Source organism: Tenrec ecaudatus, chromosome 3, assembly GCF_050624435.1.
Source record: "Tenrec ecaudatus isolate mTenEca1 chromosome 3, mTenEca1.hap1, whole genome shotgun sequence".
NCBI classification, from domain to species: Eukaryota; Metazoa; Chordata; class Mammalia; order Afrosoricida; family Tenrecidae; genus Tenrec; species Tenrec ecaudatus.
In genome coordinates, this window is record NC_134532.1 from 191392686 (window position 1) to 191407625 (window position 14940).

At 38.5% G+C, this 14940-nt stretch overlaps 1 protein-coding gene across 3 annotated transcripts in view; it reads right to left on the minus strand.

Moving 5' to 3' along the window:
- Window positions 1-653: 653 nt before the first annotated feature.
- The window catches only part of PCDH7 (protocadherin 7), a 496884-nt gene continuing 482597 nt past the window's right edge, over window positions 654-14940 (minus strand). For 2 of the 3 annotated variants that reach the window (XM_075544454.1, XM_075544453.1), the window contains exon 3: window positions 654-5614. In XM_075544454.1, coding sequence (XP_075400569.1) covers window positions 5238-5614 — 377 coding nt within the window. In that variant the 3' untranslated portion in view covers window positions 654-5237. The remainder of the gene's footprint in view (window positions 5615-14940) is intronic. The other variant, XM_075544455.1, reaches the window with a different exon arrangement.

Here is a 14940-nt window from a genome sequence, read left to right on the forward strand (position 1 = left end):
GAAAATAAATCACAAGACACTAGCAAAGAAAATCAATAATTAAAATGTAAAATGATGAGAAAGCTCAACAAGAGAAAAAAGAACTTTGAGTCCAACTTTTTATTATTTCCCTTCAGATGTTTCTCTACTCCTCAGATGACATTTATTACTTCAAAGCCTCCGTTTTTAATATTTACTTGTACACTAGAATAATAATAATAGATATTTCCCTGCACAAAAAGATAGTTTGCCTAAAATTAATTTTATCTTCAATTTGAATTTTTTAGCTATCTCTGAAAAGATTGAGTTAATGATGAGCAGTCTTTCTATTGTATGATTTTATAAAATGAAAGCCCACCTAGGTTACTGTCTCTGGAATTATTTTAAAGAAACAAAAGATCCAAAGTCCTATTCCATTAAAAGGCAATGTAATGTGACAGTTATGTAGAGTGGCCCATCCAATTCACACTTGCTACGGCATCATCTCCTCTCCCGTATTTTAATTTAGCCGAAATCAACCAATTTTAGATTGAAGTGGTACATGCATCCATTCACTTCTCGTCCAATCAAAACTGAATTACCTGTCAACAGAGACGTACACTTACAAGTGTGAAACCATTTGACCATGTTATATTTTAATTTGCAGAGACAAAAATGACAAGCAATTTATTTACAGAAAACTGTACAAAAGCAAATTAAATTATGTAAAGTACTTCATAAATAGTTGGACGAGTGTTTAATACAGTTCGCCATGTTTAGCATAGTTGCGTGCATAGTGACTCATAATAAACGATGATAAATTGTTCTCTGCTTTGCTATCAACATCCAAGTAGCAGAACAATAGTCAATGATTAACATTACAAACAGATCGTACCACACGGAATGCAAGTGCTGTAAAATGCAGGAAACGTCCTATGAAAGTAAACCCCAGGGAGCAGAAAAAAGATGCCTTCCTCCAGATGGTATCGATCTCCCTCTACCCTGGTCGGAATTCACATGCGTGGTTACATTCAGGATCTTCTTCACTCGCTTAAGAACATATTGCATATTTATCACTGATCAAAGAGACCTACAACTACTTACTTAGCTCTTCAGACTGCTGTTGACTCTTTTAGGCTGACTGTATCCTTCTTGGCAGTTTTCTTCTGCTCCATATGTTTCCTTTTCTTTTTCCATAACTTCCTCGAGTAGTCTTTCAGTCAGCCATCCTCAGAACCATTTTAGTTTCTCCTCCCTCCCATAAAAATAATGCCTCTCTTGTGTTTTGAAACTCAGGCAGCAGGCCAGTCAGAAACCATACAGAAATGACATCTGGAGGTTCCGTATGAGCGTTAGATTTTGACTGAAGCTACGCACTTTTAATACACATAAATTTATATAGTTACTCATTAATTTATAAATGTGTCCTAATGTATAATGCATGCAAAGTTCACTTGAGATTCTTGTGTACAGAAAACAAGTATGGTTTATATACTTGACAACCAAAACAAAACAGCAGCTAAAAGAAAAACAACAACAACAAAAGAAAGAATAAAAATTCGAAATCAACGTTTTACCTTGCAAAATAGACTGATTTCCCCCCTGATAGTGTCTCTCTGTGTTACTATTACAATAAATGGTTTAGCCTCCCAGTCAGACTTAAGCAGCCCATTTTAATGTCTTAATTTTGTTTTATGAATGAACAATACTTAAGACTGGTCCATTATCTGAGTTTGTCAGAAGGCAAATTTTTAATATATTATTTATTATTTTCAGAAAATAAACATGGATAAATATACAGGATCAAAAAGTTGGGAATAGCCCATTTCCCCTCATTGTCCAATCCCAACAACCGTTTTTTACCATGACAACAGGTATAAAAGGCACAGTTGCTTATTTTGCATTCACTCATTTATTAATTTTTTTTCTTTTTATGAATTTTTTTCAAAAGCACTCTACATATGGAGTGGCTCCAGATTGAACCTATTCAAAATAAAAGTCATACAAACACAAAATATATTTCTGTGTCATGCCAGCTCATTATATAATAAACATGTTGTTGTAGTTGCTATTAGGAGCGATTGAGTCAGTTCTGACTCATAGCGACCCTATGTACAACAGAACGAAACACTGCCTGGCCCTGAGCCAGCCTCCCCATCACTGCAATGTTCGAGCCCATTGTTGCAGCCATGGTCCTCTCCTCTCACTGAGGATGATCTTCTTTTTGCTGACCTCTTATCAAGCCTGATACCTTCCTCTAGGGTCTGGTCCCTCCTGATGGCATATCCAAAGTACATGAGATAAAGTCTTGCCGTCCTCACTTCTGACTATAATTCTTCTAAAGCAATTTGTTTATTCTTCAGGCAGTTCCTGGTATAGTCAGTATTTTTCTGCCACACCATTAATCAAAGGCATCAATCATTCTTTAGTCTTCCATATTTATTTCCAGCTTCTGCATGTGTATGAGGTGATTTAAAATACCATGGCTTGGGTCAGGCACAACTTAATCCCTAAAGTGACATCTTTGTTTTTACACACTTGAAAGAGGTCTTGTGCAGTAGATTTCCCAAAGTAATGTGTCACTTTATTTCTTGACTGCTGCTTCCATGAGCGTTGATTGTGGATCCAAGTGAAATGAAATTAAATCCTCGACCATATCAATATTTTCTTTCTTTAGCATGGTGGTCCAGAAGTGAGGATTTTTGTTTCCTTTCATGTTAAGGTGTAATCCACATCATGAAGGCTGTAGTCTTTGATCTTCATCGGTAAGTGCTTCAGGTTGTTGAATATGCTATGGTAGCTAATCCTACATGTTATGATAGCTAATTCTACTAGAATTACTGAGAATACTTACAGTACACAGAATTTTATTCTTTCACACCCATTTTAGTTCTAAAGGGAGGCTCACAAGTTAAATGACAATTGCATGACTATCTTGAAGGTGGTGGGTGATTGTTGATGCAATTGATCCAAAGATCCATTATGACCTGTATTAGCTTTATTGAGAACATAAAGGTTTAAAGGTAGAGTGACTTCAGCTACACAATGGTTTCAAGTGTCTCATGAAAAAAAAGAGAATTAAAAATAAGTTTTTTAAACATTTGTGTTATGCCATTAATTGATTCCTTTGTAACGTGCAAGAAAAATATGTATATATTTCATAAGTATCTTTAGAAATATTTTGTCTTCATTGGTACGTACAGATTATACAAGGCAGATCTGCTTCAATGCAGTTTCCTAACAAAGTACTAGAATTTCATCTTTCCATAGTGTAAATAATAATCAAACATAAACATGTTCAATTATTAATATTTTAGTTCAGTGTTTTTGTTTCAATTACTTATCTTCCTCCTTCCTAACTATTATACATAAACTAACACCAAAGCAAAAATTCCATTGTCAGAAAGAGCAGAAGGAACTTATCCCCAAAAAGTGTCCCACTAAAAAGAAGTGATTTTTAAAGGTATGCATTTTGATGACCTACAGTGAATTATCAGTCTATTATTCCAAGCTGCTTCACATTATAGTCCACCAAAGTCTGCAAAGCAAGAAACTCTCCAAAGATATATTATTTCTAAATGCTAGAGAGCCATCAATGCTCTACCTTAACCAGTCCGTAAGAGAGTGATGGGAAGTTTTGCTCTTTTTGGCTATTATTCCTTATTCTGTGCATGAATTGTCACAGTCATCTGAACTTCACATTCAATTTCCAAATGCCCCAACTCCTCTTCACAGAGCAAGTGGCTCAACATCTGCATATTCTGTTTCTTTTAATTACCCTGACACAGCTGCAGGTTTTCAAACTTTAAGATGTGCCGACTGAGAAATGTCAATGCCCAGAACTCATTTCTCTCACATTCAGTCTAGATTTGCTTTAAGTCAGATATTAAATTATAGTTAAATCACATTAGTAGCAAATTCAATTATGGTGTCACCTCATCTCAATATTGTGTCTCAAAGTAGCTTTATATTGCACAGGATTAAAGATTAATGCACTTGTGTTGTATGAAAGTGTTCACTGAACACGTAAAATTGTCATTGTAATTTGAAATGTGGATGTTAAGACCAGCAAACATACCTTGGATTCTAAAATCATAATAGCAAACTCAATTTATAAGGTCGTTATACCAATGCATCTTTCTTTACTCACTACCCACATATAAAATTTCAAAAGAGTGGAATCTTCCCTGATAATAGTACCTGAAACTGAACTTGAATCTCTAATTGCCTATTACTATAATACCAAAAAATATGTCTCAGTTTTTCATTTTCCAAGATTTCAAATAAAATCGATTTAAAAAGAAATCTGTCCTTTAGGGAACAGAGACTATGTCAAAGAAGACATTTCTGAGTGTTTCTGAGTGTGCATGGGTTCAGCCGGTTTTATTGTTTGATGGATTTCCATATCAAGATCAAATCTACTGCATGATTTCCCTGATCCATGGTATGATCTTTGGCCTTTTAATGACACAATTGTTCCGGTTAGTTGATAATCTTGATCCTGTTTTGGAATAAAAAGAGAACCATTTTTATAATTCATCAGTGATGTACTTGATTCGGGTGAAAGAAGGTTGTGTGCCTACTGAGAATACTGAGAGAATGAATGGGATTAAAGTTGTTTATCTTACTTAAAAATAACACATGCCAATTTGGAAATGCAATGACCAACTGCGCATTGTTTTGCTCTCTATGTGAGAATCTTCAGGCTATGATCATCCCAAAGTGCTTCTGAATGGAGTCCACCTTTCTAAGGACTGTCCCTTTACAGGGACGTTCTCGTTGCCAAAGGCTTGCCATGGAAGAAGAGCGGCCAGGTGAAGATGGCATGTCTGACATTTCTTTTACCTGACCTGTTAGTTTTGAGCAGCTGGATGACACTCGACCAAAATCAAAGTGACTAAAACCATGCTTCGGCTTAAAGATCATGAGCGTGTGTGGGGTTCTGCTAATCAGGCTGGTTACCGTGAAAGAAACTTGCGACCATCTTTTTTTTTTTTTCCTCCTAATTTTGAAGGGAGCAAGGGAGCAAAGGACGGGTGAGTGTTGGGAATCCGCGAGGGGGTCAGACATGCAATCCCAAGGATGGAGTCTACGGGGTACATCGTAACCAGGCCCCCAGTATCACTAAAGGCCTGATCTGGAGGCAGAAGTGGCAGGCAAAGCTTTGTCTCTTTGGTAGCCCCCTCTTTTTGATGAAACGGGTTTGCTTGGTAAGGTTCCCCCCTTCCTTATTCTCCTTCTCAAACAGGAAAAGAATTTTGCTGCTGCTCCTGCATGGCCTACAGGTAAACTTCTCTCCTAGTGAGTGTATTGACGGGAGATGGCTTGTATTCCCCCGTTTTGGTAAGGGGAATATCCTCTGGATTTGCTTCCTCACTTTTACTAAAACTAGGTGCACTGAAGGTCTCATAGGACGAGGTCAGCTTTTTGTTGAGGAGGTTTCTGTTGCGGTCCCCCATGAGGGCGGCCTCGCCATTGGCCAGCCTTTCCTGACTTCCTCGTTCATCGACCGGCATGAAAGTGGAGAGTTTGGGCTGGCTTTTCTTCCGCTCCGGAGAGGTGCGGACGGGCATCCAGCAGGAGTCCGAGTGGCCGTATTCATCACACTCACGGGTGCACTTGCCGGTCAGGGCTACATCTGGAAGAGGCCTTGAATCTGAAACCAAGAAGAGAAGAAGCCGTGAGAGTGGATCATTCTCCAAAAGTATTTTCCCATTCTGTAGGAAACTGGAGAACACAACATATAACTCCCATGCTGTCTGATTTCCCTTTTCCCAGGATGCTTCAGCGCATCATCCCTTAGAAAGTTTTTTTTTTTTTTTGGTCGTTTGATTGCATGTACATTAAAAATAAGGTTTTGCGAAAACATCAAATATTATACAAAGAGCGGATTAGAGAAAATGATTAATATAATTGTGTAGAAGGGGAAGGTGTGCATGAATTTGTTACAGGATGGGGGCATGCGGATACGCTTAAGTAGGAAGTCTACTAATGTGGAAATATGTTTTTATACATCCACAAAAATTGCCAAACCTAAACAGATAATTTTACGTATTTATAAATTATCTCAGAAATGGCGTACTTTTGCCAGCTTGAGTCCCTCTGGCTTATTAATTATTCATGGTATGCACATCTGCAAAACCTTATTTTTAAAATACATTAGGGTGATTCAAAAGTAGAACCCACATTTTAGCAAATAATGTGGTAAGAAGTGAAATTACAAAGTACGATTGTGTTTGAGTATGAACATGTCGTAATATGTTTATTTTCCCCGCCCTCTCTCATGTCAGTTGGTCTTACATGCACTATGAGTTTTGGCAGAGCACTACATTTGTCAATGTTTAAGCAGAATAGAAATTTTATTTGAAATGTAATGTGTATATATGGTTAAGTTCCTAACCTTTTGAAGAAAAAAACGTATATTCCTAATTAATGGTGTTGCCCAGTGAAATGGGAAATGTCTCCTAATCCTAAAGCGCTAAATCAACTCTAGATAGTTTTTAGAGTTCAAGATTCAAGACGGCATTTAAGAATCATGCGTATATGTAATTAAAATCATTATGTGTCTATATCTTTAGAGGATGACTATGTCCTTGCTCAGTGTTAAAAATAAATCCTTTTCATTTTCTTCTTCAGACATAGTTGGGAGAGAAAAAAATCCTGTTTTGCCTCACCAGCTTCCAAGAGAACAATATCTAAGGTACTATTTAATATATTTAGTATCTTATATTATTTCCAAGCAAAAAAAATTAGATGGCTCTGCTCTAATTTATATGTGTATTATATCATTTTACAACAACATTTTGGATTTAGAGACCAACATATTTTGACCTCTGCATATATCCATAAATGACATAAGTGAGATTTTCATTTACATAATATTTGTTAGAGTCTCTTTAAAATAAAAATAATTATATTTTTTATTTGCAAGACATTTGTTTTACCCTCTGCTTTATTACACCCCCACACATACACACACAATTTAACATTATATCCCTATTCGGCTTTGGCTATCATTTGAATAGAATGCTTTATAAACTTTTCTTGGATAATCTCCTGAATCAAGGCACTCCAAAAATTCACTTTACCTTTCTCTTCAATGATGGAAAATTGAAATATTGACATATGTCAGTCTATCAATCTTTGAACCACTGTGACCTGAAAATTTTATACCATGTACTCAGAGTTCAACAAAGTAATGCTACTGCTCTTTACAAGAAATGTCAAATTATTTTTCTCTTTAGCATATGCTGCTATTTGAATTCTAAGTGAGTCCATACTAACTCACTGCGATTGTGTACATCCGACTTTTAGCTACCCTGTTGGGTGGAATAGCAATGCCCTAAAGAGTCTCCAAAGCTGTGAATCATTATGGAAATAGACATGAAAAGATGTATTCCATTAGGTAAATCTGCTGCAGAAAGCCTCTTTACAGTGTTGAAAAGCAAACATATCCGAGGACTAATATGCATCTCACCCATGCTACGCTATTTCCCATTGCTTCATATGCACGTAAAGGTTGGACATTTATAAAGGAAAACTAAAGAAAAGTCCATGGATTTGAACTACGGTGTTGGTGAAGAATATTGGCAGTGACATGGACTGTCATAAGAACAAACAGCTCTGTCTTGGAAGAAGCACAGCCAGAGTATTCCTTAGGAGCAAGGATGTTAGACTTAGTCTCACACACTTTGGACATGTTATCACGGAGACCCTTGCCTGCACAAGGACACCACGCTTAGTAGAATGGAGACTCAGCAAAGGGAGAAAGGCCTTTGATGAAATGGATTGACAGTGACTACAAAAGTGGATTGAAACATACGAACAATCGTGAGGGTGGCCCAGTACTAGGTGATGTTTTGTGCTAGTGCTATGTAGTTTCACGAAGAGTTGACACTGAAATGATGACACCTTACCACAAATAAGAATAACAAAAAGTTTCAGTGATTTTTGTAATCAAATTAATGCAAATTTTTCTCAATTAAAAATGAAATTGAGTTCTTTGGAAATATTTCTCATTGTTGGTCCTTTCCTTTCTTTTTAAAAATCATTCTAAATTCTAATCTGAAAAAGCTTCCTTAAAATAAAAACTATAAAATAAGACCGTATTTTCCATCACCCCTTTAATGAGTTCAAACTCATATTTCAGTATGAAAATACCTCTCGAGAAATTTGACAATAATCAGGAATTTAGCTATAATACAAACAAACTAAAAACAGCCTGTCTTCAAGCCAATTAATAAGCATTGTGGCTTTATCGGGCAGTGTAGAACAACTCCATAGGGTCTCTAGGGCTGGACATCTTTAGGGGAGTAGACAGTCTCAACTTTCTATCTCAAAAATGACTGTAGGTTTGAACTGCTGACCTTTAAGTAAGCAGCTTAGCACTTAATCATTCCACCACCAGGACTCCATGAACTACCAGTAGATTCTGAAAACAAGATACGGTCATATGAGCTCAATTTCCAACATGCCATTAATGATACAATCTGCCATTCATTTCCTCCATCTTATAGTTTGGACATTCCTGGTGAAACTGACTTCTATTTATTGCTTAAGAAAAGATGACTTGTCTTCTCTGTTATTATTCATAAGAAGGCTGCCACATCTCTATCCAGGAAGCACAGCTTTTAATAAGGATTCCCTGTCATTTCCAAAGTCAAACACTTGATTAGGGACCACAGTGGAGTTGACAAGCTTAATTGGCTGAGACATGCTGCAGTGTTTGTCATCAAATTTAAAAAATAATCAAGAAAGGCTATAAGAGATTCATCATGAGCAATCAAAACTTCCAATCTTGATGACTCAAAGAAACATCAATGATTAACAAATGCAATTTATATTAAGGTGTAATTTATTAACAGCAGGCATGCGTACAATAGTATTTTTCAGTGTTTATATAGTCTCTTAATTATGCAGGTAGATATTGTAAAATACCTAGAACACAAAAAATAGACACAATATTCAACAAAGTCATCTGGCAGGACTAAGACTTCTTAAACAATGTTGTTGTTAGATGCTGTGGAGTTCCTTTTGACTTGTGGCAACCTATGAATAACAGAATAAAACAGTGGTTCTCTACCACTCTAATGCCGAGACCCTTTCCATATAGTTCCTCAAGTTGGGGTGATCCCCAACCATACATTTTTTTTCGTTGCTACTTCATCATTGTCATTTTGCTACTGTTATGAATTGGGCGTCCCCTGTCAAAGGATCATTTGACCCGCAAAGGGGTCGCGACCCACAGGTTGAGAACTGCAGGCATAAAGCATTGTCCAGTCTTGTGCCATCCTCCTAATGATCTATGTTTGAGTCCTTGTTGCAGCCACGGTGTCACTCTTTCTCACTGAGGGCCTTCCCCAATTCCACTGGCCTGTATTTTAGTAAGTACCGGGCTCTTCTCTGGCTATTGGTTTGGATAACATGTTCAAGTAAAGAGAAGCAGAGTCTAACCATCGTCATTTCTAAGATGAACTTTTAAAAATATCCAGAGTTGTGGGATTATAGTCATAACTTCCACCGTTACTCCCTTATCTTAAAAGCATTTAGGCTGTTTGCTTTTATTTCTGTTTCTGTACTCCATCATATGCATATCGAACCTTGAAAGATTGGGTACAGAAATGGCATTAAGAATCTTGTTATTCTTGCCTTAGTGTTGCATTCGAAGCTTGATTTTTCACTAGTTATGTATTTACCAGAATCATTGCATCACTTTGAAGAGCCCAAGTTCTCTCTTAGACACAATACTAATTCCCCTCTCGAAGTACATGGGTTTACAATCATCCTAGAAGAAAATATTTCACAAAACACATAATATAATAAAGTACGTTCCTACACTTTATCCTGCGCCCCACCACCCATCCGTTGTCCCTTAAACTCACTAGCAAGCAGGATTGATACACCCAAGGTTCCAAAGGGATGAGAGATGAGAGGCCAAAGAATAAGTGTTTGAGTTCCCTTCCGTGTTTATCCCATTATGCCATATTGCTCTTCTTAAGATGTAACAACCTCGTGATTTAGAACACAATTGCTGCTACCTAAAGTCATGAGATATACTATAACTCAGATAGTGAACGCGAGGCGAGTGAATGAAAGGAAACAGGAGGGAGGGAAAGGGAGAGAGAGGATTAGAGAGAGAAATCTGAGCAGCATAGAAATAGATATCAAAAAATAATCATGAGTTTTAATATTTAGTGAAAATTGTGGTAAAAAATCCTCAATAGTATAAATTAATGAAAGCGAGGGCATACTGGCTTACGAAGTCATTGCCTCTCTAAATGAAAGAGTATTCCTCCTTCCTAGACACAGCCCATGGGTGGGTGGTGAGAACATAGGGCTAGATGCTGCTTCCATGACCTCAACGAAAAGTGACAGAGAGAAATACAGTAGAATCGTTAGAAATAACAAGGAGTGCTGAGATTTAGTGAAGCATTTAATGGTTTCAGAAGTGATTCTACACAATTCAGAAGCCATTAGGGCACCGTTATTATACGGCAGCACAGTAAAATCCTTGAGACTCTTGAAGAGAATGCTCCACCGGGAAAGCTTGTACTTCTGCAAGCTACATTTTCTGGCCACCCACTTTACATCAAACTTTTGTCTCAGGTCTAAGAAGATATGCACTTTACCATTTACTATGACATTTAGTATTAAAAGGCCTTATTACTGAAATCCACAATTCTCTGCTAACTTACAACAATAAAAAAAAAAACCAATTGGCCACTGAGGAGGTGGGGAAAGGACCTCAACAGAAGTTTCCCAAGGGCAGAAATCTAAATGGTCAATAAACATATGAGAAAATGTTCCAGATCTGTAACCACAAGAGAAATACAAATTAAAAAAACTATGAGATACCACCTAACACCCTCAAAAGTAGCCCAATTCAAAAAATCAGAAAGTAACAAGTGTCGGAGGGGCTGTGGGGAGATAGGAACTCTCGTCTACTGCTGGTGGACTTGTAGTTATGTACAGTCACTATGGAAATCAATTTGGTGATATTGAAATGGATGAAAATTGAGCTACCATACGATCCAGTAATCTCCCTACTGGGCATATACCCAGAAGAGACAAGAAACAAACCATGGCCAGGCATCTGTGCTCCAATGTTCATCTCAGCACAGTTCATAATTGCAAGAAGTTGGAAACAACCCAAATTTCCATCAACAGAATAATGGATTAAAAAAACTGGTACATACATACAATGGAGTACTACGCATCCCTAAAAAGCAGTGATGAACGCATGAAGCACATCACTACATGGGAAGAATGTAAGGTAAACATGCTAAGCGAAATAAGCCAAGCACAAAAGGACAAGTACGACATGAGTCCACTAATATAAGCTCAAAAAATCCAAAAGGGGCATAGGGAAGAAGCTACTGCATGCATACGTTCCTGGAGTGAGGTCTAGGTAATATGGCAGGGGTCAGACTAAACCCAGGGCAACATATGGTAGCCAACTAAAAAGGAAGGGGTGAGGAAAGACATGGGTAGTCATGGGAACAGGGCACTAACTCACAAAGGGGGAGGGTGTTGTTTATATCTCCATAGGGAAAGAGGGACCAGACTTCAACCCAGTGCTCCAAGAGAAGAACCCAACACACTGGCATGAAGCAGGGAACCAATAGAGAGGCCTGAGGGGCCAGCCCCATTACCAACTAAGTGGACAGTACCACCCTCCCCCCAAGAAGAATTCACTTCAGAGGACAGCACTGAAGCTACAGCTCAAGGAGAGGGACCTGTCTGATCAGGGCACACAAGAGTTAACGAGGGTAGAGGAAAAATGAGTGAAGCACATCCTGGCCCACCAAGCCCTGAGGACAACATTTCTGCTCAGAGCAGCCAGTGCACAGAAAAGACCATAGGGCTGGCTCCATGAGACACGCTATTCCTCACTAACCCATTGTACCATGGGGTCAACACAGGAGACACACAGCAGGAATTGTGCCCGCCCTAATCCCACCACACCTAGCTGAGTTGCTGGGGGTGTGCAACAGAGCAACAAGGGGAGCAGAGCAAGGAAGGGCCCAGGGAACACCAAAAATAGACTGTGGGGCCAGGTTATGGTGTCCCATCAGATGCAACTGGAATACACTCATCAAGGATAACAAACAGACCTTGAACTATTTATAGGCTTTTCTTTTTGTTATTGTTGCCTTTTTATTGTTGTAGCGATTGTTTTATTTTCTACTGTTTCTTTCTTGTGTTTGGTCTTGAGTTTTGTGCATATTGTTGTTGCTGCATGTCTATCTGGATGGGATAGGTGGGATGAACAAGCCCTAATAGAGAGCAACAGGATGACAGTTTGGAGAGGACATGAGAGGGGGGGAGTGGGGGGAAAGGAAGTGGGTGTTAACAAACCCAGGGACAAGAAAACAACAAGTGACCGAAAACGAAGGCGAGGAGGGTGTAGGAGGTCTGGTAGGGTTTGATTAAAGGCAACGTAACCAAGAGGAATTACTGAAATCCAAATGAAGGTTGAACATGATAGTGGGACAAGAGGAAAGATAAAGGCAATAGAGGGAAAACCTAGGAGGCAAAGGGCATTTATAGAGGTCTAAATACAGGCATGTACATATATAAATATATTTAGATATGACAATGAGGAAATAGATCTATGTACATATATTTATAGGTTTAGTATTAAGGAAGCAGATGGACATTGGGCCTCTATTCAAGTACTCCCTCAACACAAGAACACTTTGTTCTAATAATCCGGCACTCTAAGTTGCTCACCTTCCCGACATGTTTGTTGAAGCCAAAGCGGGTGCATATGCAAGTGTGGCTAAGAAAGATAATGGTGTCTGGCTATCAAAAGATATAGCATCTGGGGTCTTAAAGGCTTGAAGATAAACAAGTTGCCATCTAGCTGAGAAACAACAAAGCCATCATAGAAGAAGCACACCAGCCTGTGTGATCATGAGGTATCAAAGGGATCCGGTAAGAGGCAGGCACCAAAGACCCAGAGCAAAAAATCATAATTTGAATGAGCAGGGTAGTACAGATTGAAGGCCCAAAGCCATTCTGTAAGCAATTAGACACCCCCTTACAGAAGGGTTGTGGAGAGAAGACGGGCCAGTCAGGAGCAGTATAGCACTGATGAAATATACAGCTTTCCTCTGGTTCTTTAGTGCTTCCTACCCCCCATTATTATGACCCTAATTCTACCTTTCACATCTGGCTAGACCAGAGCATGTACATGGGTACAGATAAGAGCTGGAAACACAGGGAATATCGGACACATAAACTCCTCAGGACCAATATTGAGAGTTGCCATACCAGGAGGGGAAGGTGAGGGGAGAAAGGGGGAACCGATCACAACGACTTAACTAGAATCCCCTCCCAGGGGGATGGACAACAGACAAAGGGGTAAAGGGAGACATTGGCCAGTGCAAGACATGAACAAATAATAATTTATAAGTTATCAAGGGTTAATGAGGGATGGAGGGAGAGATAAAAATGAGGAGCTGATACCAAGGGCTCAAGTAGAAAGAAAATGTTTGAAAACAATGATGGAAACATATGTACAAATGTGCTTGAGACAATGGATGGATGTATGGATTGTGATAAGAGTTGTACAAGCCCTCAATAAAATGATTATTTAAAAAAAATAGCTGACATAAAATTAAGATGTCCTGGTGGTGTGGGATAAATATCTTACTCCTAACCTTAAGGTCAGCAGCTATAAACCTACCAGCTGTTTGGAGGGAGAAAGATGAAGTTGTCTGTTCCCACAAAGATATTCAGTCTCTAAAACACTGTATAAGGTTGCTATGAGTTGAAATTGACTCTATGACAGGGGACTTTGCTTTTTGGGTTAGTAGAAAACTATTTGTTTTTGCTGGATAGGATATGACTGAATAAATCATTAAATAAATTGAAGTTGAACAAAATGTATTTGGAAATGCATTACTGTAGTGAGTAAATGTCAATGTTGAAGGTATGAGTTCAAGAGGAAAACACCGAGTGGAGTTTGGGTTTTTAATATAAATAACAGGAAGATCCCTTCAACTTGACTCTTTGAGGACTTTAAGATAGCTATGAGTCAGAACTGATTCAGTGGTAGTGAGTGTTTTTGTTTGATTTTAAGAAAGCAACATGTAATGGATGATTTATCTGAAAATTACTATTTCCGATAAATGACTTGTGATCCACTAAATATCCAGCACTTAGTGCAGTGAGCAGAAAGACATAGCGAAGGACTTAAAACACCCAGAGTATTGTAATTTATCATAGAATGAAAGAACCCAACCTAATTAAAAGATGATTTAAGGATCATCTATAGGTTGTTGGTTTTGTTAGGTGGCCATTAAGTCCATCTTGACCCACGGTGACCCTAAATACAATGTAAAGAAACACTGCTCTGTCCTGTGGCAGCCTCATAATTGCTCTTAGTTTAAACCTATTATTGCAGCCACTGTCAATCCATCCTGTTGGGGACCTTCCTCTTTCTTGCTGCCTCTTTATATTACCAAAGATGCTGTTATTCTCCAGGTACTGGTCTCTCCTGACAACATGTCCAAAAAACGTGCGATGAAATCTCATCCTTGCCTCTAAGGAGCATTCTGGATGTACGTCTTCCTAGGCAGATTTGATTGTTCTCTTGTTCATCCAATATTGATCTTCAGCACCATGATTCAAATGCATTGATGCTTTGATCTACCTTAGTCAATGTCCAACTTTCACAAGCATCTGAGGCCGTTGAAAAATATTCTAGCCTGGGTCCGCTTAGTTCTTAAAGTACCATAGTTACTTTTCAACACTTTAGAGGGGTCAGATTTGCCTACCACAATGTACCCTTTGATCTCTTGATTGCTGCTTCCATGAGCATTGATTGTGGGTCCGAGCAGGACAAAATGCTTGACAAGGTCAAATTTTCTCCACTTATCATGATGTCACCCACTGGTCTCATTGTGAGGATTTGGGTTCTCGTCACACTGAGTCATAATCCACACTGGAGGCTGCAATCCTTGATCTTCAGCAAGT